The following is a 24,622-nucleotide window of genomic DNA, read 5'->3' as shown; positions in this document are numbered from 1 at the left end:
GACAGTAGCCCATTAAAACAAAAATAAATACGTCATCGTCAAAATTTCTGGATGCTGTTTGGCCGAAATAACCGTATAGCACATTAACTAGTTCAATAGAGACCAATCGTTATAATGACCTCAACTCGCAACCTGTGTAGACCAAAAGCTCGTTGCTATGTCACAGATCGTGACGTCAGAAAGAGATGGCATGTAAAGGTCATTGAGAGAATGGGAAATAGTTATTTAGGAGATTAAAGTGTTAAGGGATATCTTGTGATACTGTTCGTATCCAAAAATAGTGTACGTATATGACATTAAATACCGCAGAAATTTTAATTTCTCAGAAAGTATCCCCTTCGAAAGTCAAGAACACACTATATTTCTTTATTAATTTTTATAAAAATATTTTTTTTTAAAGTTGCATTTATGTAACAAAAATATAAATGAACTATAACTCTATCATGTAGAAATAACTTTAATCTTGCAACTGGTTCAAACTTGATCAATGCGCGTTTTCCTATTCGAATCCGATTTAGAAAAGAAATGATGTTTAATTGGTCGTATCCGGCTATTTAAAACCTAAAATGTCATGTTAAGAGCTTGCATAGTAAAAGGTATATAGATGCCGGCAAGGCTTCCAAAATATTGAGTAACAAGTCCTAGTTGATGAGATCTGATCTGGATTGCGAAGCTGAAGGTGACAAGGAAATCTACGATAGCGGGAATCAGGTGTGATTGCCCCACTAGCCACCTCCTAGGGCCGCTACTGCTCTGGTGGCTAAAAAAAAGGCAACCGTTCCTGGGTAAGCGAGATAATAGAAGCGACACTTACCATGACCTTGTGATAGAGGCGACATAGGCGGCTACAGTAAACCTTGTAGGAAAGAGAAGACATAGGCGGCTACAGTGAATTCTGCAGGCAATATTTTTAAGATCTAACAACCGAGTCTGACATGTAGGCCTATGTTCATATTAACATAAACATTCATTTTTACTTTGAGCAATCGCCTTCCTATAAAGTTAGTACAATGTATTCCCATCAGATTTAAACGCTTTAAACATAAAATAGGCATTAAAATTAAACAGGGCAGACCTCAGGATGTGGTAAGTAGACTCATGTAAGTTATATTACATAGCATTAAAAAAGAGGCAACAGAAGAAAAAAAAACGCAGCATACAACAATTTAGCTAAGGCCGCCCTTGTTTAATGTGGGCTTATCTGTAAAGGTGAAAAAAAAATGTTTAAAGCTGTGACAAGAATTGACACTTTGTATAATTAAAAGTATTACTGCGTGTCATTGTCATACAGTTACTTCCTAGTCCGACTGTATAGTTACAATTTATGAGAACGAATGAGAAAATAATGTATTTAGCAAAGCATTTTTATTTTATTTTGTTATTTTATGTAACTGGTAAGTGTCTGTTCAAAGCTATTGCTTTTAATTATTATAGAGAATAACAGATAAAATTATTTCATTTTATCTCAACCTCTTTTCTCCTCTCTCTCTCTTTCTCTATTATTCTTTATCTCCTTTCTCTCTTTTGTCTTACACTTTTCTTCCTCTAATATCTCTTTTTTTCCCCACATTTAGGTAAATCTTTCTTTCTCTTGCACTTTTTCTATTTTATTTACCCCGTGTTTCTTTCTATTCTTCACAACTGTCTATTTTTTTGTCCTTTTCTCTCTCCCTTTCTCTGTCATTTAGCCTCTCCCTTTCTCTGTTATTTAGTCTCTCCCTCTCTCTCTCTCTCTCATTTAACCTCTCCCTCTCTCTCATTTAGCCTCTCCCTTTCTCTCTCATTTAGCCTTTCTCTCTCATGTGTTTCTTTCTATTCTTCACAACTGTCTATTTTTTTGTCCTTTTCTCTCTCCCTTTCTCTGTCATTTAGCCTCTCCCTTTCTCTGTTATTTAGTCTCTCCCTCTCTCTCTCTCTCATTTAACCTCTCCCTCTCTCTCATTTAGCCTCTCCCTTTCTCTCTCATTTAGCCTTTCTCTCTCATTTAGCCTCTCCCTCTCTCTCTCACACTCATTTAACCTCTCCCTCTCTCTCATTTAGCCTCTCCCTCTCTCTCATTTAGCCTCTCCCTCTCTCTCATTTAGCCTCTCCCTCTCTCTCATTTAGCCTCTCACTCTCTCTTATTTAGCCTCTCACTCTCTCTCTTATTTAGCCTCTCTCTCTCTCTTATCTAGCCTCTCCCTTTCTCTCTCATTTAGGGCCTCTCCCTTTCACTCTCATTTAGCCTCTCCCGCTCTTTTATTCAGCCTCTCCCTTTCTGTCTCATTTAGCTCCTCCCTCTCTCTCTCTCTCATTTAGCCTCTCACTTTCTCTCTCGTTTAGCCTCTCCCCCTATCTCTCATTTAGCTTCTCCCCCCTCTCTCTCATTGAGCCTCTCCCTCTGTCTCTCATTGAGCCTCTTCCTCTCTCTCTCTCTCTCATTTAGCCTCTCCCTTTCTCTCATTTAACCTCTCCCCCTCTCTCTCATTAGCCTCTCCCTTTCTCTCTCATTAGCCTCTCCCTCTCTCTCATCTAGCCTCTCCCTCTCTCTCTCATTTAGCCTCTCCCTCTCTCTCTCTCTCTCATTTAGCCTCTCCTTCTCTCTCATTTAGTCTCTCCCTCTCTCTCTCATTTGGGCCTCTCCCTTTCTTTCTCATTTAGCCTCTCTCTTTCTCTAATTTAGCCTCTCCCTCTCTCTCTCTCATTTGGGCCTCTCCCTTTCTTTCTCATTTAGCCTCTCTCTTTTTCTCTCATTTAGCCTCTCCCTTTCTCTCTCATTTAGCCTCTCCCTCTCTCTCATTTGGGCCTCTCCCTTTCTTTCGCATTTAGCCTCTCTCTTTCTCTCTCATTTAGCCTCTCCCTCTCTCTCATTTAGCCTCTCCCTTTCTCTCTCATTTAGCCTCTCCCTTTCTCTCTCATTTAGCCTCTCCCTCTCTCTCTCATTTAGCCCCTCTCTCTCTCTTTTGCTTTAGTTCTCATCTTTTCTTAAGACTAGAAATAATTGTATAGACTTATGTTTTTATGCCCTATGCTAAGTGCAATTTCAATATTTTAATAGTCAAATACATTTAAAATCTACAAATCATATTTTAAATAACAATATACATTTGTAAATAAAAAAAATAGTGTCTTCTAACTAAACTAAAATTATAAATTCAAGATGCTAAAATATTGAGAGGGTAAAACTGTCTACACGTAACAGCAAAATAGAATCTAAGTAATTCATAAACTGCTCATTTTTTAAATAGATAATATTGTAAATACTTACATACAAATACAAATACAAAATAATATTGCAAGTAATGCTCTAATCAGATCAGTTGTCTTTATTAATAAAATGAAAGGATAATAAAAAAAAAAAACCTGCCAATAAAACAAAGAAAAAGTCATATTCTGTTTGTACGCTTTCTTTTTTTTTAGTTGTATCTCCAACTTTTCCTTTGTTCTTATAAATTATCTTATGTTGAGAAAAAACGCCGCTAGACCCACTGAGGCTTATCAGACACTTTCAAACCCATAAAGGACAATAAAAGAGACAAAGTGAACATTAAAAACTAGGCTTACAAAGTATTTAATGAAAAATGTTAGTAATTATATATTAATTATTGTGTTAACTACTTTATTTCATTGGCGAAGTATGTGTCAATATTTTAGACTAAAAATGAATTGCACTGAAGCCTTGACTACTATGATCATTTAATAATAATAATAATAATATGTATAATATGGAATGATAGATAGATAGCTAGATAGCTAGATAGATAGCTAGATAGATAGATAGATAGATAGATAGATAGATATAGATAGATAGATAGATATAGATAGATAGATAGATAGATAGATAGATAGACAGATAGATATAGATATAGATAGATAAAGATAGATCTAGATAGATAGATAGACAGACAGATAGATAGATAGATAGATAGATAGATAGATAGATAGATAGATAGATAGTTAGATAGATAGATAGATAGAAACATTCCTTCTGTTAATTCTTTACTTTTTGTCATTGTTATAGAAATCAGTGCTCTCAAAATAGAAGCAAACAATATTACTCTGGGTCTGACGAGATCTTTAGACGTCTCATGTATTTTAAAGAATGAATCAGTTCCTTCAATGTCTCGCCTGTACTCCCTGTCTCTGTTACACTCCAAGACGTCTCAAGAACCAAAGTTCCAAGAAATAGCTTCTGTCAACACCATAGATGGACTCATCGAATATATTGACGAAAAGTCATTGAACACTTCTGGACAAATTAACAGCAATGGTTTTTCGTATCTGAACTTGACCTTTAGAAACCCAACCAAAAACAATACTGGTGTATATAAATGCGAGGCCTATGGGTTCAACAGCAGAAGCCGACCCGTAGATATCTCATCAACAGCTCTAGTTCAGGCTGAGTCTCCAGATATCAATGAGGTTATTACTGAAATCAAAAAGCTCAGGGACAGTTATGAGTCTTTGAAAGGAGAATTAGGTCTATTCAACAGCCGACACAAGGCTGCCAAGAATGAATTCTTTATTGAATCCTCAGAACTAAACGGAAAGAAGTATCTGCTTACTAAGATGGCAACATTCTATTTCCCAAGTTTTGCACAGGCAATGTGTAGTCTCTACGAAGGATACTTAGCCGAAATAGACTCGTTGGCTGAATTTGAGTTTGTCCGAAATTTTATTATTTCCAAAGGATCCCATTTTTCTAATGTGATGACGGGGGGAACAGATGAAGAAACGGAAGGGATTTGGATCAACAGGCACAGTAAGACACCAGTTGCTTCATTCTGGGCTCCAGGAGAACCCAATAATCTGGAAAATGAAGATTGTCAAAATTTTTACAAATTTCAAAATTGGTACATGAACGACGCTCCATGTTCTGTTAGTAATTCGGTTGAAGTTGGTTTTGTTTGCGAGATACCAGTATAGTACATACTTATCTTTCATTGCAGATTTGATAGACAACTATGTCGCTATCGTAGGCTTCTTTTTATGTTACTTTAATTTTAAGGTATATGTTTGGTATTCACAGTAAGTTTGTACACATTATGGCTCTGACACCCAATCTAGCACAATTATTTATTTTACCTGACAACACAAGAATCAGTAAAAAAAAACAACAACCAATTAGTTAGTCAACTATTGCTAATAAATTAATTTATGTTGTATCTCAAGCAAGGGAATGAAATAGTAGTTGACTGAATTAGTCCCCTTTATAGTAGACCGCCGTCCCAGGCCTAGTGAACACAAACATGAAATAGAAACAACTGTACAATCTTCCATGTCCATAGAACGCTTACCTCATAAGCCTGAGAAGGTTTTAGCTTACAAGTTCGCATTCAGTTGATATAAGCTTTGTAAAAACAATCATGACAACATTTGTTAATACCTTGACTTTAAGGATGCGTGGGCTATTATTTGGGACTAGGAAGTTAGCCACAAAACATCTAAGTCCTTTTACAGAGTAGCTAGCATGTCCCTTAGTCCTTCCCTAGGCGACATGACTAGAGCAATGACAAGTCATGATGTCACTCTTTAGAATTCAGAAGTAAATGTCAATTTATCATTCGCCTTTGTGGACTAAACAAATTCCTGCTTTAAAAAATTCTAAACTTCCTTTGAGATTTTAGTTCGTGACCCTCGTTTAAGTATTAAGAGTGACCCAAGGTCTACACAACTATCGCCACTTTCTCCCACATTTATGTAGCCACTTATCTAAGGGGAAGAACTCAACATTTACATCCATATCTCACAATACTGTAAGATGCATTTCCCTTTTCGCTATCAAGTCAAAATTAATTAATTACCACTATTTAAGTCAACATTTTTTTTTACTGATTCACCTTATAATACAACCCCCCCCCTCACACACACTGTTGAGCACATGACCCTCTCATCTGCACCTTGGGCTACTTGAAAAAAAAAGACACCTAATTTCTACTTTGCATGTTTCATTTTCGGACATTTTCATTTCAACATGAACATTTATTAACTTAAAATAGAAAATACTAAAAAATATTAAAAGGCGATGTAAAAAAAATGTTTTATTTAGTGTACATAATTATAATACATTTTTATCAATATTTAATAAGAATTTTTTACAAGGATTGATAACGAATAGTAATAAAAGCTTGTCTTCAAGTCTGAGGATAAAGGAAGAGTGCAGTGTTTAACTTGGCTACACAGACCCTTCAATGATCTACATATATTGCCACTTGGCTACACAGACCCTACAATGATCTACATATTTTGCCACTTTGCTACACAGACCCTACAATGATCTACATATTTTGCCACTTTGCTACACAGACCCTACAATGATCTACATATTTTGCCACTTGGCTACACAGACCCTGCAATGATCTACATATTTTGCCAAATCTAATGCTGACAAAGAAATTAGAAATAATAATTTATAAAATATCTAATCATATAATGTTGAATTTCACTTTTTCATTGTAGACATTCTTTTCAATTCCACTTTTTCAAGTGGAGCCATTTGGCTCTTGCTATGACGTCGTTGCTGTAGTCATTACCGGTGGAGCCACTGTCAAGGCCTGCCCAAGACTTAACATTCTTTACCCCAAAGTTGTACGCTGCAACGCCACCTATAAAATAATTTGTGAAAGTTAACCCGGTATATAATTGAAATGTATGAGGTCAATATTGTCATGTCAGTCTAGCAGTTAGAATGGGAAACTTTTGACACACATCACTGACACACATCACTGAACTTTAAGGGCAGATCGGGACCTAGGAAACTAGATATGTACTGACGAATAAAATAAAGTTATCTTATTTCATAAGTTACAGACGTTCCTTTAAAAGTAAAGATTATCCTTGTCCATGTGTTAATCTAATCTTACTTACTTAGACTTAGGTCCTCCCGCGCCGTTCGGCGCATTGAACGCAAGCAGTCTCCATAAAGATCTGTCATTGGCAATGTCTGAAGCCTCTTCCCACCTGGTATCTACTGTTCTGAGGTCCTCCATGAAGGTGTGTCGCCAAAATAATACGAGGACGTCCCTGTTTGCGCTTTCCTCGCAACTCTTGGTGTGCGTAATTCATTTTGTCGTAGAACAGGGGTTCTCAACCTGTGGGTGGCGACCCCCATGGGGGTCGATTGACGATTTGCCAGGGGTCGCCTAAGACCATCCAAAATATGGATTGTTTTTGTCTATTCTCCTATTGCTGTGTGTGTGTGGGGGGGGGGGAGTCGCGGCAGAGTGGGGGATTGTAAAAAGGGGTCGCCGAGCTTAAAAGGTTGAGAACCGCTGTCGTAGAACATGTCCCGCAAACTTCATGCGACGCTCTGTCACAACCTCACTAAGTATTCGACTCCCAGTTCGGCATTGGATTTCCTTGTTTGAGACCATAAGACTTAAACTCTAATAAGGCAGTGGTTTTCCTGGCTGATTCAAGCAACCCGTTCCAAGCTTTAATGAAGAAAGAGGACTTCTACACATTTTCCTTAGCAATTGTGTCTTTATTTTTGTATTGTTCGGAACATTGCATTACTTTGTACGTTATATTTTAGTGTTATATATATACATTACTCATTGGCGTAGCTAGGGTGGGGGAGGATGGGGGAGAATTTGAAAATTTGAGGGGGGCCTCCAAATGAGTGTTTTTAAAATTAAATATTACGCAAAAATGCAGGGGCCCCCAAAGAGGTAAAGCCCCCCTCCCGGGCCCCCAAAATAATGGCGAATTCCTAGCTACGCCCCTGTTTTAGCTACTTTACTTTCTAGTCTTCTGTCCTGAAGACTGTGACAACTAACTTAATTATTGTATAAAAAAAACACTAAAACTGTAAGATTATTTTACAAAATGCAAAGATATTTCTCAAGCTAAATGTTTGCGTAAAAATGGTATTTTTAAGTTAAAAGTATAAATCTTTAGTCAAACCATAGAATTATCTTGTAGTTATTTAATTAAGTTAAGCCAAAGACTTGCTTTGTAGTTGATAAGTTATAGACTTACCTTGTAGTTGTTTAGCTGCTGGCCACTTTCTATGTTTCTTTTTAACCTTAAAGAAAGAAATGAAGAAACGATATTGACAATTATTTTCAGGATTACGGACATCTTTAACGGTATCTTAAGCATGTGGCTCATGTGTGGCTGATTTGCCAAAACCGCTAGGCTGTGACTTGGCTAATTAGTTCCAATCCAGACTCGAGCCGATTCAAAAGTGATTTGACCATAGCTCACTTAACATGCTGTTAGCATGAAATAAGCGTTTTATAAAAGCAATTATAACAAGGTTACAAAGAGAGTTTGTGTAGAAACATAAACTCATAATCGGCCACAGAAGTGGTCCGCTCAGGTAGATAAAAAGGCAGGTTTCAATATTTTCAGAAAGAACATCAGAAACTATGAACTATTAAAACTATCAATAACTACAACCTTATCTCCATCGAAAAAAAAAATACGTGCCGATACTGTTGTATTGATAATTCGAATAAATCAATTAGATAATCATTCTTATCTTCTTATCTTATATGATACAGACGTTACTTCAAAAAAGAAGATGATTACGTCCTACGCGTCATGCATTTAGTCATGCATGTTAACCAATGACTTAAATTCAGCCAAGTCACTGGTTTTCCTGGCTAGCTCAGGCAACCCATTCCATGCTCTAATAGCACTAGGGAAGAAGGAGTGTTTGTACAAATTTGTCCTAGCATCTGGGACGAGGAATGTGCCTTTATCTTTGTGTCTTTCAGAGTATTTTATTAAATTTTGTTTTTGTATTTGAAGATTATGGTTCAGTGTTTTATGTATGATTGCTACTTTACTTTTGAGCCTTCTGTCCTGAAGGCTTTCTAAATTTAGTGATTTTACTAAAGGTGTTACTCTAGTCAAATGTGAATATTCGTTTGTTATGAATCTCACTGCTCTATTTTGTGTCTGTTCCAGTTTTTTTAATGTTTTCTTGAGTTGAGGGGTCCCAAACGGAGGATGCATATTCTATTATTGGCCTAACCAAGGTTAAATAACATTTTAGTTTTATGTTCTTATTTGATTTATAGAAATCTCTTTTAATAAATCCTAATGCTTTGTTTGATTTTTTTGTAGTTTCATCAATATGTGGATTCCATGACAGTTTTTCATTTATTATAACACCTAGGTATTTTGCGTTTTTAGTCTGTGTTACTGGTTTGCCATGAATAAGATAAGTGGAATTAATTTGTTTTAGTTTTTTTGTTACTCTTAACAACTGACATTTTTCTGGGTGAAAAGACATGCTCCAATTTGATTCCCATTTCTGTAATTCATCTAATTCTCTTTGTAAAATATCTGTGTCTTGTGTTGTTTTTATTGTTCTATATATTATGCAATCGTCTGCAAATAATCTGACTTTTGTTCCTGAGGTAATGCAATTTGGTAAATCATTTATGTAAATTAAAAATAGTAGTGGACCCAACACTGTTCCTTGAGGTACACCTGAGTTTACTGTTATCGGTGTTGATTTAGAGCCATTTATTATTACAGTTTGTTCTCTCCCTATCAGAAAATCTTTAATCCACTGATGCAGTGAACCATTAATGCCGAAATATTTTAATTTTTTAAGCAAACTATGGTGGTGAACTTTGTCAAAAGCCTTAGAAAAATCTAGTAAGGTAGCATCTATTTGTTCACTATTATCTAAACCTTTTGAAAAATCATCAATTAGTCCTATTAGTTGTGTTTCACATGATCTATATTTCCTAAAGCCATGTTGGTATGGTGTGAGGACATTATGTTTGTCTAAGTGGTTTATGATGTTGCTACATATTATGTGTTCTAGGATTTTACATGTGATGCTGGTAAGTGATACTGGTCTGTAGTTTCCTGGGTCAGATTTTTCTCCTTTTTTAAATAGGGGGGTGACATTAGCTTCCTTCCAGTCCTTTGGTACTCTGCCCTGTTTAAGTGAAGCCTGAAGAGTATTTTGAACACTGGGGCTAGCTCATTGCTTAGTTCTTTGAGTAATCTAGCTGGAATACCATCAGGTCCAGAAGCTTTATTTGGTTTGGTGTTGGCTAATAGTTTTTGAATTCCATTTTCTTGTACTTCTATATCTTCTATGTTGTTTACTTGGTTCAAATTCAGTAATATGTCTTTGTCTCCTGGGGCTGAGAATGCTGATGCAAAGTATTTGTTTAAATAACATCAGTAAGGCCAGGTTCACATTGAACTATATCTTCATGACTATTATTTCATTGAACACATATGAATATAAACAATATAATAATAATTGTGCTGCTTCTATTAAATAAATTGTTTATTTGTTGATTGTGTCAATTAAAGGTGTACTAATTCAATTTGGGTATATACGATCATATCTTTAGATCAGGAATTTAGCTATCCTAGCTTAACGATTGTTTATATAAAACATGAGCAATAATGGAGGCTTTGTTTTACAACTTAAATCCTTTACATCGTAATGCTAACGGAACGCATCATCAGTAGGCTTTATTATATAGATCTAATGGTGGGGGAACATCAATGAAAACTCTTCATTTTGTCATAGAGGGAAGTCAATTAAAGCACTACATTGTTTCATTTTGTAGTGGGTGACGTCAATGAGAGCACTACTTTGTGTCATCGTGAAATAGAAAACGTCAATGAAAGCACTACTTTGTGTCATTTTGTAGTTGGAGACGCCGATGAGATCACTACTTTATGTCATCGTGTAGTGGGAGACCTGAATGAAAACACTTATCTTTCAATTGTGTGGTGTATTATTATAAACTTAATGCTTAAAGTTCACTGATCTACATGATGACCAAATATTTTTATTCTTCAGAATAAAAAAAAAAGTTTGTACCTGCTTCATAAATGGAATGATCAGTTGTCCAGTCATCATTTCAATGTGGGCACAGCTGTTCCATGGCACAGAAGTACAGTTCAGACCAGAGTATCTGATGTCACACTACGAAATAGACAAACACAAACAAACTTTATAGACAATTTTTTCCGCCCTAAACACTTTGCTATGCTACATTTGTTTAAATAGCATGAAACTGTTCTAATAGCTTTAGGAGGCAAAGATTTTAAGCATTGTTTGATTGAGTTGATTAAAGCTATACAAAAAGGCAATTGTTAGGTTATCTTACATGTCAAACTGAGTGTAGCGTAGCGGAAATGTGAATTATCTATTCTCTGAGTGTCAGGATTTAGGCAGATCTTATTTTCCCGGGAGATACGAAATTTTAAATTACAGTTCTAGATAGCGGCAAGATCAAGGGACGTAATCTTGTCTTGAATGTGTGACGTCATTTAAAAAAAAAAGTGGTGCGAAAGCCGGGACCATTGTAGCACGAGACGGGACGTCTGGAAAATTCTCAAACGATCAAACATGAAAGACGAATGGTGGCAAATAGACAGAATGGATCATCAATCTTGGTACGATTTCGTACGGGACACTGTCCATAGGAGCCTACTTCGCTAGGATCCGAGAGAATCACGATCCCAGATGTCGACACTGTCAGACAAAAGACAAGACAGTAGAACACATCCTCTACGACTGCAGGGTGCCAGAAACACAACTGAAGATACGACTAGTCTTGAAACAGAGAGAACTGGTGCATGTGGGGATCTAGCCTTGTACTGAGACAAGCGAACCCTACAGAACACTGCCAGATACCTTGACCGTACTGTCAGAGATTAATCCCAGTACGGAGCCTTAGTGCATGGAGGCTTTAAAATCTATCTATCTATCTATCTATCTATCTATCTATCTATCTATCTATCTATCTATCTATCTATCTATCTATCTATCTATCTATCTATCTATCTATCTATCTATCTATCTATCTATCTATCTATCTATCTATCTTTAGCTTGCTACGTAGATAGCTTTTAGCCTCTAATAGATATTGCCGACTTCACAAATTGGAGAAGGTCTGACTCTAGATCAGTATAAATACAATTCAGATCTGTACAAAGTATATTGGGATCAATATAAACAAGCATTTTAATGTCTTAAGGTTTCAAACAGCTCTTAAATAAACTGTGCAGTGCATAAGAGTTAGACTCTGAAGAACAGGCAGTTCTCCATTCATTTTGCTTTTCAAAGAGGCTTTCTGTTCGGCGGTCATTATTTGGTTGGGAACTTGTATCTTGTTCGGGTCTGTTGATAAATATTCTATAACGTTATTAATTATGGAAAATCGACGCCCAACCTGCATAATCCCCCACGCATTCCCTTTGTCTCCAAAGCCTTTAGTTTTATCCAGGAGAGCTCCGCCTCTGGATTCTCTGCTAGCAATTGCACCAAGAATCGAAGCCTGGATACCTGTAGAAATAGTGCAGCACTACGGCTTTAACCATGGCTTGTACATTTAAGAATCATGAAAAATGGATTTTGTGAAATATACACAATGTAAAACAATTAAGCAACATAAGTTTACTAAGTAAAACTATTGTAGTGAGTTTATTTCAAGGTAACGTATTTTGAAAAATATACCAACCCTTCAAGGTATGACTATATCGTCCATCTAACAATTCTTTGAAATAATCCATTTGTTTAGGCTAAAAGAGAGAGAGAGATGGAGAGAGAAACAGAGAGAGGGAGAGAGAGAAATCGAGACACAGATAGAGAAAGACAGAAACAGAGAGACAGAGTAAGAGAGAGTGAGAGATAGATAGCGACAGAGAGAGAGAAAGAGAGACAGAGAAAGACAGAGAGAGAAAGGCAGATAAAGAGAGAGAGGCAGAGACAGAGAGTCAATAAAGGGGGTGAGAGAGACAGAGGGAGAGATAGACAGAGAGAGGGAGAAAGGAAAAGAGAAAGGAAAAGAGAGACCTTGTGATCTATAGAGCAGATGTTATAAAGGTCATCTATTTTTTCTAATACTAACGGTTAACAAGGGTTTCCTAAAGTTTACATCATACAGCACTACATCCAAATGCCTTTACTTTATCCAACCAATGTCAGATACTCACTATCTTTACTTTATCCAACCAATGTCAGATACTCACTATCTTTACTTTATCCAACCAATGTCAGATACTCACTATCTTTACTTTATCCAACCAATGTCAGATACTCACTATCTTTACTTTATCCAACCAATGTCAGATACTCACTATCTTTACTTTATCCAACCAATGTCAGATACTCACTATCTTTACTTTATCCAACCAATGTCAGATACTCACTATCTTTACTTTATCCAACCAATGTCAGATACTCACTATCTTTACTTTATCCAACCAATGTCAGATACTCACTATCTTTACTTTATCCAACCAATGTCAGATACTCACTATCTTTACTTTATCCAACCAATGTCAGATACTCACTATCTTTACTTTATCCAACCAATGTCAGATACTCACTATCTTTACTTTATCCAACCAATGTCAGATACTCACTATCTTTACTTTATCCAACCAATGTCAGATACTCACTATCTTTACTTTATCCAACCAATGTCAGATACTCACTATCTTTACTTTATCCAACCAATGTCAGATACTCACTATCTTTACTTTATCCAACCAATGTCAGATACTCACTATCTTTACTTTATCCAACCAATGTCAGATACTCACTATCTTTACTTTATCCAACCAATGTCAGATACTCACTATCTTTACTTTATCCAACCAATGTCAGATACTCACTATCTTTACTTTATCCAACCAATGTCAGATACTCACTATCTTTACTTTATCCAACCAATGTCAGATACTCACTATCTTTACTTTATCCAACCAATGTCAGATACTCACTATCTTTACTTTATCCAACCAATGTCAGATACTCACTATCTTTACTTTATCCAACCAATGTCAGATACTCACTATCTTTACTTTATCCAACCAATGTCAGATACTCACTATCTTTACTTTATCCAACCAATGTCAGATACTCACTATCTTTACTTTATCCAACCAATGTCAGATACTCACTATCTTTACTTTATCCAACCAATGTCAGATACTCACTATCTTTACTTTATCCAACCAATGTCAGATACTCACTATCTTTACTTTATCCAACCAATGTCAGATACTCACTATCTTTACTTTATCCAACCAATGTCAGATACTCACTATCTTTACTTTATCCAACCAATGTCAGATACTCACTATCTTTACTTTATCCAACCAATGTCAGATACTCACTATCTTTACTTTATCCAACCAATGTCAGATACTCACTATCTTTACTTTATCCAACCAATGTCAGATACTCACTATCTTTACTTTATCCAACCAATGTCAGATACTCACTATCTTTACTTTATCCAACCAATGTCAGATACTCACTATCTTTACTTTATCCAACCAATGTCAGATACTCACTATCTTTACTTTATCCAACCAATGTCAGATACTCACTATCTTTACTTTATCCAACCAATGTCAGATACTCACTATCTTTACTTTATCCAACCAATGTCAGATACTCACTATCTTTACTTTATCCAACCAATGTCAGATACTCACTATCTTTACTTTATCCAACCAATGTCAGATACTCACTATCTTTACTTTATCCAACCAATGTCAGATACTCACTATCTTTACTTTATCCAACCAATGTCAGATACTCACTATCTTTACTTTATCCAACCAATGTCAGATACTCACTATCTTTACTTTATCCAACCAATGTCAGATACTCACTATCTTTACTTTATCCAACCAATGTCAGATACTCACTATCTTTACTTTATCCAACCAATGTCAGATACTCACTATCTTTACTTTATCCAACCAATGTCAGATACTCACTATCTTTACTTTATCCAACCAATGTCAGATACTCACTATCTTTACTTTATCCAACCAATGTCAGATACTCACTATCTTTACTTTATCCAACCAATGTCAGATACTCACTATCTTTACTTTATCCAACCAATGTCAGATACTCACTATCTTTACTTTATCCAACCAATGTCAGATACTCACTATCTTTACTTTATCCAACCAATGTCAGATACTCACTATCTTTACTTTATCCAACCAATGTCAGATACTCACTATCTTTACTTTATCCAACCAATGTCAGATACTCACTATCTTTACTTTATCCAACCAATGTCAGATACTCACTATCTTTACTTTATCCAACCAATGTCAGATACTCACTATCTTTACTTTATCCAACCAATGTCAGATACTCACTATCTTTACTTTATCCAACCAATGTCAGATACTCACTATCTTTACTTTATCCAACCAATGTCAGATACTCACTATCTTTACTTTATCCAACCAATGTCAGATACTCACTATCTTTACTTTATCCAACCAATGTCAGATACTCACTATCTTTACTTTATCCAACCAATGTCAGATACTCACTATCTTTACTTTATCCAACCAATGTCAGATACTCACTATCTTTACTTTATCCAACCAATGTCAGATACTCACTATCTTTACTTTATCCAACCAATGTCAGATACTCACTATCTTTACTTTATCCAACCAATGTCAGATACTCACTATCTTTACTTTATCCAACCAATGTCAGATACTCACTATCTTTACTTTATCCAACCAATGTCAGATACTCACTATCTTTACTTTATCCAACCAATGTCAGATACTCACTATCTTTACTTTATCCAACCAATGTCAGATACTCACTATCTTTACTTTATCCAACCAATGTCAGATACTCACTATCTTTACTTTATCCAACCAATGTCAGATACTCACTATCTTTACTTTATCCAACCAATGTCAGATACTCACTATCTTTACTTTATCCAACCAATGTCAGATACTCACTATCTTTACTTTATCCAACCAATGTCAGATACTCACTATCTTTACTTTATCCAACCAATGTCAGATACTCACTATCTTTACTTTATCCAACCAATGTCAGATACTCACTATCTTTACTTTATCCAACCAATGTCAGATACTCACTATCTTTACTTTATCCAACCAATGTCAGATACTCACTATCTTTACTTTATCCAACCAATGTCAGATACTCACTATCTTTACTTTATCCAACCAATGTCAGATACTCACTATCTTTACTTTATCCAACCAATGTCAGATACTCACTATCTTTACTTTATCCAACCAATGTCAGATACTCACTATCTTTACTTTATCCAACCAATGTCAGATACTCACTATCTTTACTTTATCCAACCAATGTCAGATACTCACTATCTTTACTTTATCCAACCAATGTCAGATACTCACTATCTTTACTTTATCCAACCAATGTCAGATACTCACTATCTTTACTTTATCCAACCAATGTCAGATACTCACTATCTTTACTTTATCCAACCAATGTCAGATACTCACTATCTTTACTTTATCCAACCAATGTCAGATACTCACTATCTTTACTTTATCCAACCAATGTCAGATACTCACTATCTTTACTTTATCCAACCAATGTCAGATACTCACTATCTTTACTTTATCCAACCAATGTCAGATACTCACTATCTTTACTTTATCCAACCAATGTCAGATACTCACTATCTTTACTTTATCCAACCAATGTCAGATACTCACTATCTTTACTTTATCCAACCAATGTCAGATACTCACTATCTTTACTTTATCCAACCAATGTCAGATACTCACTATCTTTACTTTATCCAACCAATGTCAGATACTCACTATCTTTACTTTATCCAACCAATGTCAGATACTCACTATCTTTACTTTATCCAACCAATGTCAGATACTCACTATCTTTACTTTATCCAACCAATGTCAGATACTCACTATCTTTACTTTATCCAACCAATGTCAGATACTCACTATCTTTACTTTATCCAACCAATGTCAGATACTCACTATCTTTACTTTATCCAACCAATGTCAGATACTCACTATCTTTACTTTATCCAACCAATGTCAGATACTCACTATCTTTACTTTATCCAACCAATGTCAGATACTCACTATCTTTACTTTATCCAACCAATGTCAGATACTCACTATCTTTACTTTATCCAACCAATGTCAGATACTCACTATCTTTACTTTATCCAACCAATGTCAGATACTCACTATCTTTACTTTATCCAACCAATGTCAGATACTCACTATCTTTACTTTATCCAACCAATGTCAGATACTCACTATCTTTACTTTATCCAACCAATGTCAGATACTCACTATCTTTACTTTATCCAACCAATGTCAGATACTCACTATCTTTACTTTATCCAACCAATGTCAGATACTCACTATCTTTACTTTATCCAACCAATGTCAGATACTCACTATCTTTACTTTATCCAACCAATGTCAGATACTCACTATCTTTACTTTATCCAACCAATGTCAGATACTCACTATCTTTACTTTATCCAACCAATGTCAGATACTCACTATCTTTACTTTATCCAACCAATGTCAGATACTCACTATCTTTACTTTATCCAACCAATGTCAGATACTCACTATCTTTACTTTATCCAACCAATGTCAGATACTCACTATCTTTACTTTATCCAACCAATGTCAGATACTCACTATCTTTACTTTATCCAACCAATGTCAGATACTCACTATCTTTACTTTATCCAACCAATGTCAGATACTCACTATCTTTACTTTATCCAACCAATGTCAGATACTCACTATCTTTACTTTATCCAACCAATGTCAGATACTCACTATCTTTACTTTATCCAACCAATGTCAGATACTCACTATCTTTACTTTATCCAACCAATGTCAGATACTCACTATTTTTACTTTATCCAACCAATGTCAGATACTCACTATCTTTACTTTATCCAACCAATGTCAGATACTCACTATCTTTACTTTATCCAACCAATGTCAGATACTCACTATCTTTACTTTATCCAACCAATGTCAGATACTCACTATTTTTACTTTATCCAACCAATGTCAGATACTCACTATCTTTACTTTATCCAACCAATGTCAGATACTCACTATCTTTACTTTATCCAACCAATGTCAGATACTCACTATTTTTACTTTATCCAACCAATGTCAGATACTCACTATCTTTACTTTATCCAACCAATGTCAGATACTCACTATCTTTACTTTATCCAACCAATGTCAGATACTCACTATCTTTACTTTATCCAACCAATGTCAGATACTCACTATCTTTACTTTATCCAACCAATGTCAGATACTCACTATCTTTACTTTATCCAACCAATGTCAGATACTCACTATCTTTACTTTATCCAACCAATGTCAGATACTCACTATCTTTACTTTATCCAACCAATGTCAGATACTCACTATCTTTACTTTATCCAACCAATGTCAGATACTCACTATCTTTACTTTATCCAACCAATGTCAGATACTCACTATCTTTACTTTATCCAACCAATGTCAGATACTCACTATCTTTACTTTATCCAACCAATGTCAGATACTCACTATCTTTACTTTATCCAACCAATGTCAGATACTCACTATCTTTACTTTATCCAACCAATGTCAGATACTCACTATCTTTACTTTATCCAACCAATGTCAGATACTCACTATCTTTACTTTATCCAACCAATGTCAGATACTCACTATCTTTACTTTATCCAACCAATGTCAGATACTCACTATCTTATAATGTATCTAGTTTTAAAAACACGAATATTTCATAACAATAAAAAATGTTCAATGTCCGTGGTGTAGACAACATTTCAACCATCATTGCAATCTAGGCCTAGCATTTCTTATAAACAATCAAGTCCGTAGAACTCACTTCACACTCAATAAATTGTTTGGATGAAATGGTAACGAACTTTGAACAAACACTTTTCACTATCTCCTTGAGTTGAGGATGCCCTATAAGGTTGCGAATGTATTTTAAGCCTTGGTGGAAGAAGAACTACTAGCTTGCGATTTGCGGATGCAATAGATGGTCTGGCAGGGACACAGGAAGAGATAGCTGACTTAATGCGGATAAACAAGACTTTCGCCAATCAATGCCAAAGAATAAAAAAAACCAATGACCTACAGCAAACAAAGCTTTCAATAGTTATCAGTATTGGAGGCGAAAGTGCCAGTTAGTTTTAAATACCTCGGAATTATTGAGGGAAGCGTGGTTGAAAGGCTAAGTACGCTTGAACTAGTCTTGTCTTGGCTACCTATGAAGGGGGCTCGACACCCGATTCGAGCAGAGTTGTGTTTATTGTGCACGGAAAACCTTCTCCCAGATAGCCGCCACCCCACTGGTCCATATATGAGATTGGACTATAGCGCTTTGAGTATACTATACGCATGAAAGTTGCGCTATATAAAAGCTATTATTATTATTATTATTATTATTATTATACATTATAGTTTCATATGAAAAAAACTAATCTGACATACTGGCCAGAATTGCACAGTTCACAGCAGCACTGGAAAATCTGGACAATCAGGCCTAGCACTCGGCACTAAAGTCAGACTTATTCATTCGCATAGTCATAATAACATTCTTGTATGCTTGCGAATCTTGGACACTAACTACCATGGGATAGAGATGCTTAAGAAGGATCCTAACTATCACATACTAAGACAGAACCACAAAGAAGGAAATTCGAAACAGAATCTTAATGACCATTGGGACCCACGATGACCTGCTGAGCACAGAAAACGAAAACGCAAGCTGTATGGTTATATCACGAGGTCCTTAGGGCTCAAAGAGACATTCCTGCAGAGTGTAAAGGAAACGAACAAAAGAGACATTCCTGCAGAGTGTAAAGGAAACGAACAAAAGAGACATTCCTGCAGCGTGTAAAGGAAACGAGCAATAGAGACATTCCTGTAGAGTGTAAAGGAAACGAACAATAGAGACATTCCTGCAGAGTGTAAAGGAAACGAACAAAAGAGACATTCCTGCAGAGTGTAAAGGAAACGAGCAATAGAGACATTCCTGTAGAGTGTAAAGGAAACGAACAATAGAGACATTCCTGCAGAGTGTAAAGGAAACGAACAAAAGAGACATTCCTGCAGAGTGTAAAGGAAACGAGCAATAGAGACATTCCTGTAGAGTGTAAAGGAAACGAACAATAGAGACATTCCTGCAGAGTGTAAAGGAAACGAACAAAAGAGACATTCCTGCAGAGTGTAAAGGAAACGAGCAATAGAGACATTCCTGTAGAGTGTAAAGGAAACGAACAATAGAGACATTCCTGCGGAGTGTAAAGGAAACGAACAAAAGAGACATTCCTGCAGAGTGTAAAGGAAACGAGCAATAGAGACATTCCTGTAGAGTGTAAAGGAAACGAACAATAGAGACATTCCTGCAGAGTGTAAAGGAAACGAACAAAAGAGACATTCCTGCAGAGTGTAAAGGAAACGAGCAATAGAGACATTCCTGTAGAGTGTAAAGGAAACGAACAATAGAGACATTCCTGCAGTGTGTAAAGGAAACGAACAAAAGAGACATTCCTGCAGAGTGTAAAGGAAACGAGCAATAGAGACATTCATGTAGAATGTAAAGGAAACGAACAATAGAGACATTCCTGCAGAGTATAAAGGAAACGAACAAAAGAGACATTCCTGTAGAGTGTAAAGGAAACAAACAATAGAGACATTCCTGCAAAGTGTAAAGGAAAAGAACAATAGAGACAGACAGAGAAACGAACAATAGAGACGTACAGAGAAAACGAACAATAGAGACAGACAGAGAAAACGAACAATAGAGACGGACAGAGAAAACGAACAATGGAGACAGACAGAGAAAACGAACAATGGAGACAGACAGAGAAAACGAACAATAGAGACAGACAGAGAAAACGAACAATAGAGACAGACAGAGAAAACGAACAATAGAGACAGACAGAGAAAACGAACAATGGAGTCAGACAGAGAAAACGAACAATGGAGACAGACAGAGAAAACGAACAATAGAGACAGACAGAGAAAACGAACAATGGAGACAGACAGAGAAAACGAACAATGGAGACAGACAGAGAAAACGAACAATGGAGACAGACAGAGAAAACGAATACAACGTAAAAGAATGAACGGAACCAGTGGCGTAGCTAGGGATTCGGGGGGGGGGGTCGCTTGACCTCTTTAGGGCCCTGTATTTAGACATTTGACATTATGACATGACATAATGGCGTAATATTTAATGTAAAAACAAATTTTGGACATTCGTTTGAGTCTCCCTCAAAGAGGGCCCGGGGGATTTTCAAATTTGGACACCGCTCCCTACCTTCCTACGCCTCTGGACGGAACATTCACTAAAACAGATTCTAGTCAAAGTAAAACACATAGAGGAGTGAAGAAAGTCGATCGACAGACCAAAGGACAGGTGAAGATATAAACAATGATCATGTAACAATGGCTACTGGAGATGCTGGCAGTATGACCAAGATAATTCTATATAAATGCCTTTTGACAACTTACAAAACTTATCCGCTACTTTTTGAAAGCATTCTCGGTATTTGGTTAGAGAAGCCATATCTGCTTGAATCATTTTGTTTGACGCTGCTACACCTTAATAAGAAAACAACAACATTTAAAATAAAAAATTAAATTAAAATTAATTCCTACTTTATTAAATTGTTGGTGGTCTTTGAATTCTCATTCTTTTTGGATTGGATCTGATCAAATCGAATCGAATACAATATTATCGTAATGGAACCGGGTGGGTTAAATAGAATCGATTCCAGAAATTTATTCTCGTAGCATGTACAACGCAATTTTTTAAAATACTTTTTAATTATAGTAAGAAGAGTTCATGTCAAAAAGATAAGTTTAAACAAGGTTACAAAGAGAGTTTGTGTGAAAACACAAACTAAAAATCGGCCTCCGAAGTGGTCCACCCAGGCAGGTGAAAAGGCAGGTTTCTTTCTCGGGGAATATGGGGAGGAGCGGGGTAAAGAAATGTTCCATTGTTTTTTGATCTAAGATTCATTAATTTTTTATTACACATTTATATACAATTTCTAAAAACAATCTTTCTAAATAAGACATTGTCTACTTTGCCTGACGCAGAACTAGTCATTCTATACAATGCCTACTCATTCAAAAGAATCCTAAAGATGGAACAATAAACATTGAATCGTAAGCATTAAGTCATATAAATGGAGTCAGATACAATGAGTCACATACAATGAACCAGATACATTGACTCATACATTTTTATATGTCCTCTTCAATAAAAACAAAAGTTATGTTAATTTATACATAACATCTGCATATATGTATGGGTGTATGCCCCTAATAAAAAGGAAAAAATATGTGAACGGAATATTCGCCATGTTTGAAATATCTCGAAATCCAACAAGAACATCAATAAGACAGAAATTAAGGCCCGCTTGCTGCGGGTAATATCCGGCCAGCATTGGACTAAATCTAGAATACTTGCTAATTTAATTTAAGTGGGAAATCAAGTTCAGAAAATAAAGATTTTATGAAAATCAATAACATCATGGTGTGAAACCTTCGACAGATCACGTGTGGTGCCCCAACGTTGTAACAAACTAAGGGATAGGTGAAATTGTAAGGGTGAAGGTGAACAGTTTTATGTACTACATAGTTATTATAGTATTTACCTCCCTTCTTTCTGCCTGTAGGCTTGAGATCGTTCACATCACCGTAGCAAGTCCTTGGAGCTGGTTTCGGGATGCTCTTTTTCTCTTTCTTATCAGCGAGACCTTGTAGATAAAGGGAGATTATTATTTCTTTTCAGCTAGAAACAAACTATATTAACAAATACAAAAGAATTAGAATTTATAGTTTAGGTCTAAACCTTGACTTAGCTATTAGTTTTTTCATCACCAATAAATATTATCCAATCCCATCTGAAACAAAAGGTGGGGCAGCAGGGAAAGGGAAGAGAAATGTTTGAGCCGGGAACTGCCGTAACGGCAAATGTAGAGAAATCAAATCTAATTCTTAACTTTATACAATCTTGGTTATTCTCTATAAGCATAGAATACCCACATTAACATTTTAATAAACAGTGTGTATACTAAAAAAAAATATCCACATTCCACAAATCTGATAACGGTTCGCATAAATATAAAGTTCATCTGATTCTAAGATCCACGGTTAACAAGGGAGTGATGTGGACAGCACAATGACTAACCGTCAGGTACTCTTTAGAGTTTGGTGGACTCAGAGGCGCCCTAAGGATCCCGAAGTTAAAAATCCCAGTTTTTATCAAGATTCGAACCCGTGACCCTCGGTTCGGAGATATTAGGGTTATAGTGTTTATATAAACGTACAATATATTCCCCCAGCACCTCTTTAAAATAAATATCTTGAACCAGAGACAAGAGCTCGAACTCAGGAACATTGACTTGGCAACACCATGTAATAGTTAACATCGTCACTGTTTAGCTGCTTAGTGACGATACCATTAATGATTAAATGTATGCACATTGCTAAGAACAAAGCAAGCTTAAATCTTAACAGTCTTGTAGAGAAGTTAACCCTTACTGTCCGAATCGTCCTTATTCAATATTACAAAGTCGCGGAGTGATTGTTCGATCACTTGTGATTCGTTTAACATGGCTAGCAAGAAAGTGATTTTAATTGACAAAATGCAGATTATGATTACAATTGCCCAAGCTGTGACCGCAGTTGTGTATCAAGGATCAGGCTCTTAAATCACATGAGAAGTTGCAAAGGGAGAGGAATATACTAAAAAGACGTAACATACTGCAGATGTTGCTGTTGTATTTATAAAAAAACAAAAAAACAATCAGAAATGTATTAAAGAGACTTAAGGCAACAGTGAAAACAAAGGCTTTCAAAGCAACATACCTGCATATGTAGCGACTACAAGCGTTGTTAATATTAGGAGCCTCATCTTTGATCTGCCAAAATCTACAGTGTGCAGTAGCCTACATATGCAATTCAAACACACTCCATTTAATAGGAAGTCCGGATAAACAAACAATAAGGAAGTAGAAAGCGCACTTAAATGGAAAACCAAAATAAACAACGCCCTAAACTCTTGAGTACATACTTTATGAACATATTTTATTAGGAGTTTATACTTGGCTAAGTATATATTTTTAGAAATGTAATTAAGTATAAGTTATGATTTCATCGAAGCCTCTTAAAGACCAGCAGACGATGTATCCGGCTCGCCTTTCTGCGTCGTATGTTACATAGTAGGCAGGGCGTCACTGGGGACGAGAATTCACTTGTAACATTGCATCATCTTTTTCCTGACTTGAAGACGATACCTTGTTATGTTGCTATTATCATACAATAATAATAATATCAAATGGACAAATGCCGAAAATGTGAAAATGTGGGTGAGTCAACTGAACACATAATGGCGGGATGTTCAGCCCTATCGGAATCTGTCTACCTAGGTCGCCATAACCAAGTTGCAAAGCTAATACACCAGCACTTGGCTTTGACACACAATTTGATTGGTAAGGATACTCCTCCATATTACAAATACTCACCACAAGAGGTTCTCGAGTCTACGGATCTACTGTACTGGGATAGGCCTATTTTGACTGACAAAACGATATATTTTAATCGCCCTGATTTCGCTACCATTATTGACATCGCCGTACCACTGTCTCATAATTAAAAAAAAAACTGAGCTGGAAAAACAACGAAAATATGGGAACCTTGGCTTGGAGATAAGGCGTTTATAGAAATTATCTAAAATAACAATATACCCCATTGTCATATCAACCGAGGGAATAATAACAACTGACCTCACAGATACCTTCAAGGCCCTTAACAT

The 24,622-nt window shown here is 36.0% G+C and overlaps 2 protein-coding genes across 2 annotated transcripts; one reads left to right on the top strand and one right to left on the bottom strand.

Moving 5' to 3' along the window:
- The first annotated feature begins 1,249 nt into the window (after nt 1-1,249).
- Nucleotides 1,250-5,764, top strand: LOC106053504 (uncharacterized). The gene is made up of 2 exons (XM_013209065.2): nt 1,250-1,394; nt 4,001-5,764. The coding sequence occupies exons 1-2, from the start codon at nt 1,325-1,327 to the stop codon at nt 4,903-4,905; spliced, it is 975 nt and encodes a 324-aa protein (XP_013064519.2). The 5' UTR covers nt 1,250-1,324; the 3' UTR covers nt 4,906-5,764.
- A 236-nt stretch (nt 5,765-6,000) lies between these two features.
- On the bottom strand, nt 6,001-23,831 carry LOC106053505 (glycine, glutamate and proline-rich protein-like). Its single transcript, XM_056008215.1, has 7 exons — nt 23,677-23,831; nt 22,461-22,562; nt 21,310-21,399; nt 12,147-12,259; nt 10,790-10,894; nt 7,960-8,005; nt 6,001-6,584 (listed from the first exon to the last, which is right to left on the bottom strand). Exons 1-7 carry the CDS (start codon nt 23,720-23,722, stop codon nt 6,448-6,450), a joined length of 639 nt encoding a protein of 212 aa, XP_055864190.1. The 5' UTR covers nt 23,723-23,831; the 3' UTR covers nt 6,001-6,447.
- Between the last annotated feature and the right edge of the window lie 791 nt (nt 23,832-24,622).

Source organism: Biomphalaria glabrata, chromosome 13, assembly GCF_947242115.1.
Source record: "Biomphalaria glabrata chromosome 13, xgBioGlab47.1, whole genome shotgun sequence".
NCBI lineage: Eukaryota > Metazoa > Mollusca > Gastropoda > Planorbidae > Biomphalaria > Biomphalaria glabrata.
Note: the sequence above shows the minus strand (reverse complement) of the source record. Positions and strands in the feature narration are given on the sequence as shown.

Excerpts from the sequence above, each read along its gene's own strand:
- LOC106053504 (XM_013209065.2), top strand. The coding sequence starts at position 1,325 with ATGAGAACGAATGAGAAAATAATGTATTTAGCAAAGCATTTTTATTTT. Across the intron at positions 1,395-4,000 it reads TTTGTTATTTTATGTAACTG|AAATCAGTGCTCTCAAAATA; the intron begins GTAAGTGTCTGT and ends TCATTGTTATAG.
- LOC106053505 (XM_056008215.1), bottom strand. The coding sequence starts at position 23,722 with ATGAGGCTCCTAATATTAACAACGCTTGTAGTCGCTACATATGCAG. Across the intron at positions 21,400-22,460 it reads TACAGGCAGAAAGAAGGGAG|GTGTAGCAGCGTCAAACAAA; the intron begins GTAAATACTATA and ends TTTCTTATTAAG. Across the intron at positions 6,585-7,959 it reads AGCAGCTAAACAACTACAAG|GTGGCGTTGCAGCGTACAAC; the intron begins GTAAGTCTATAA and ends ATTATTTTATAG.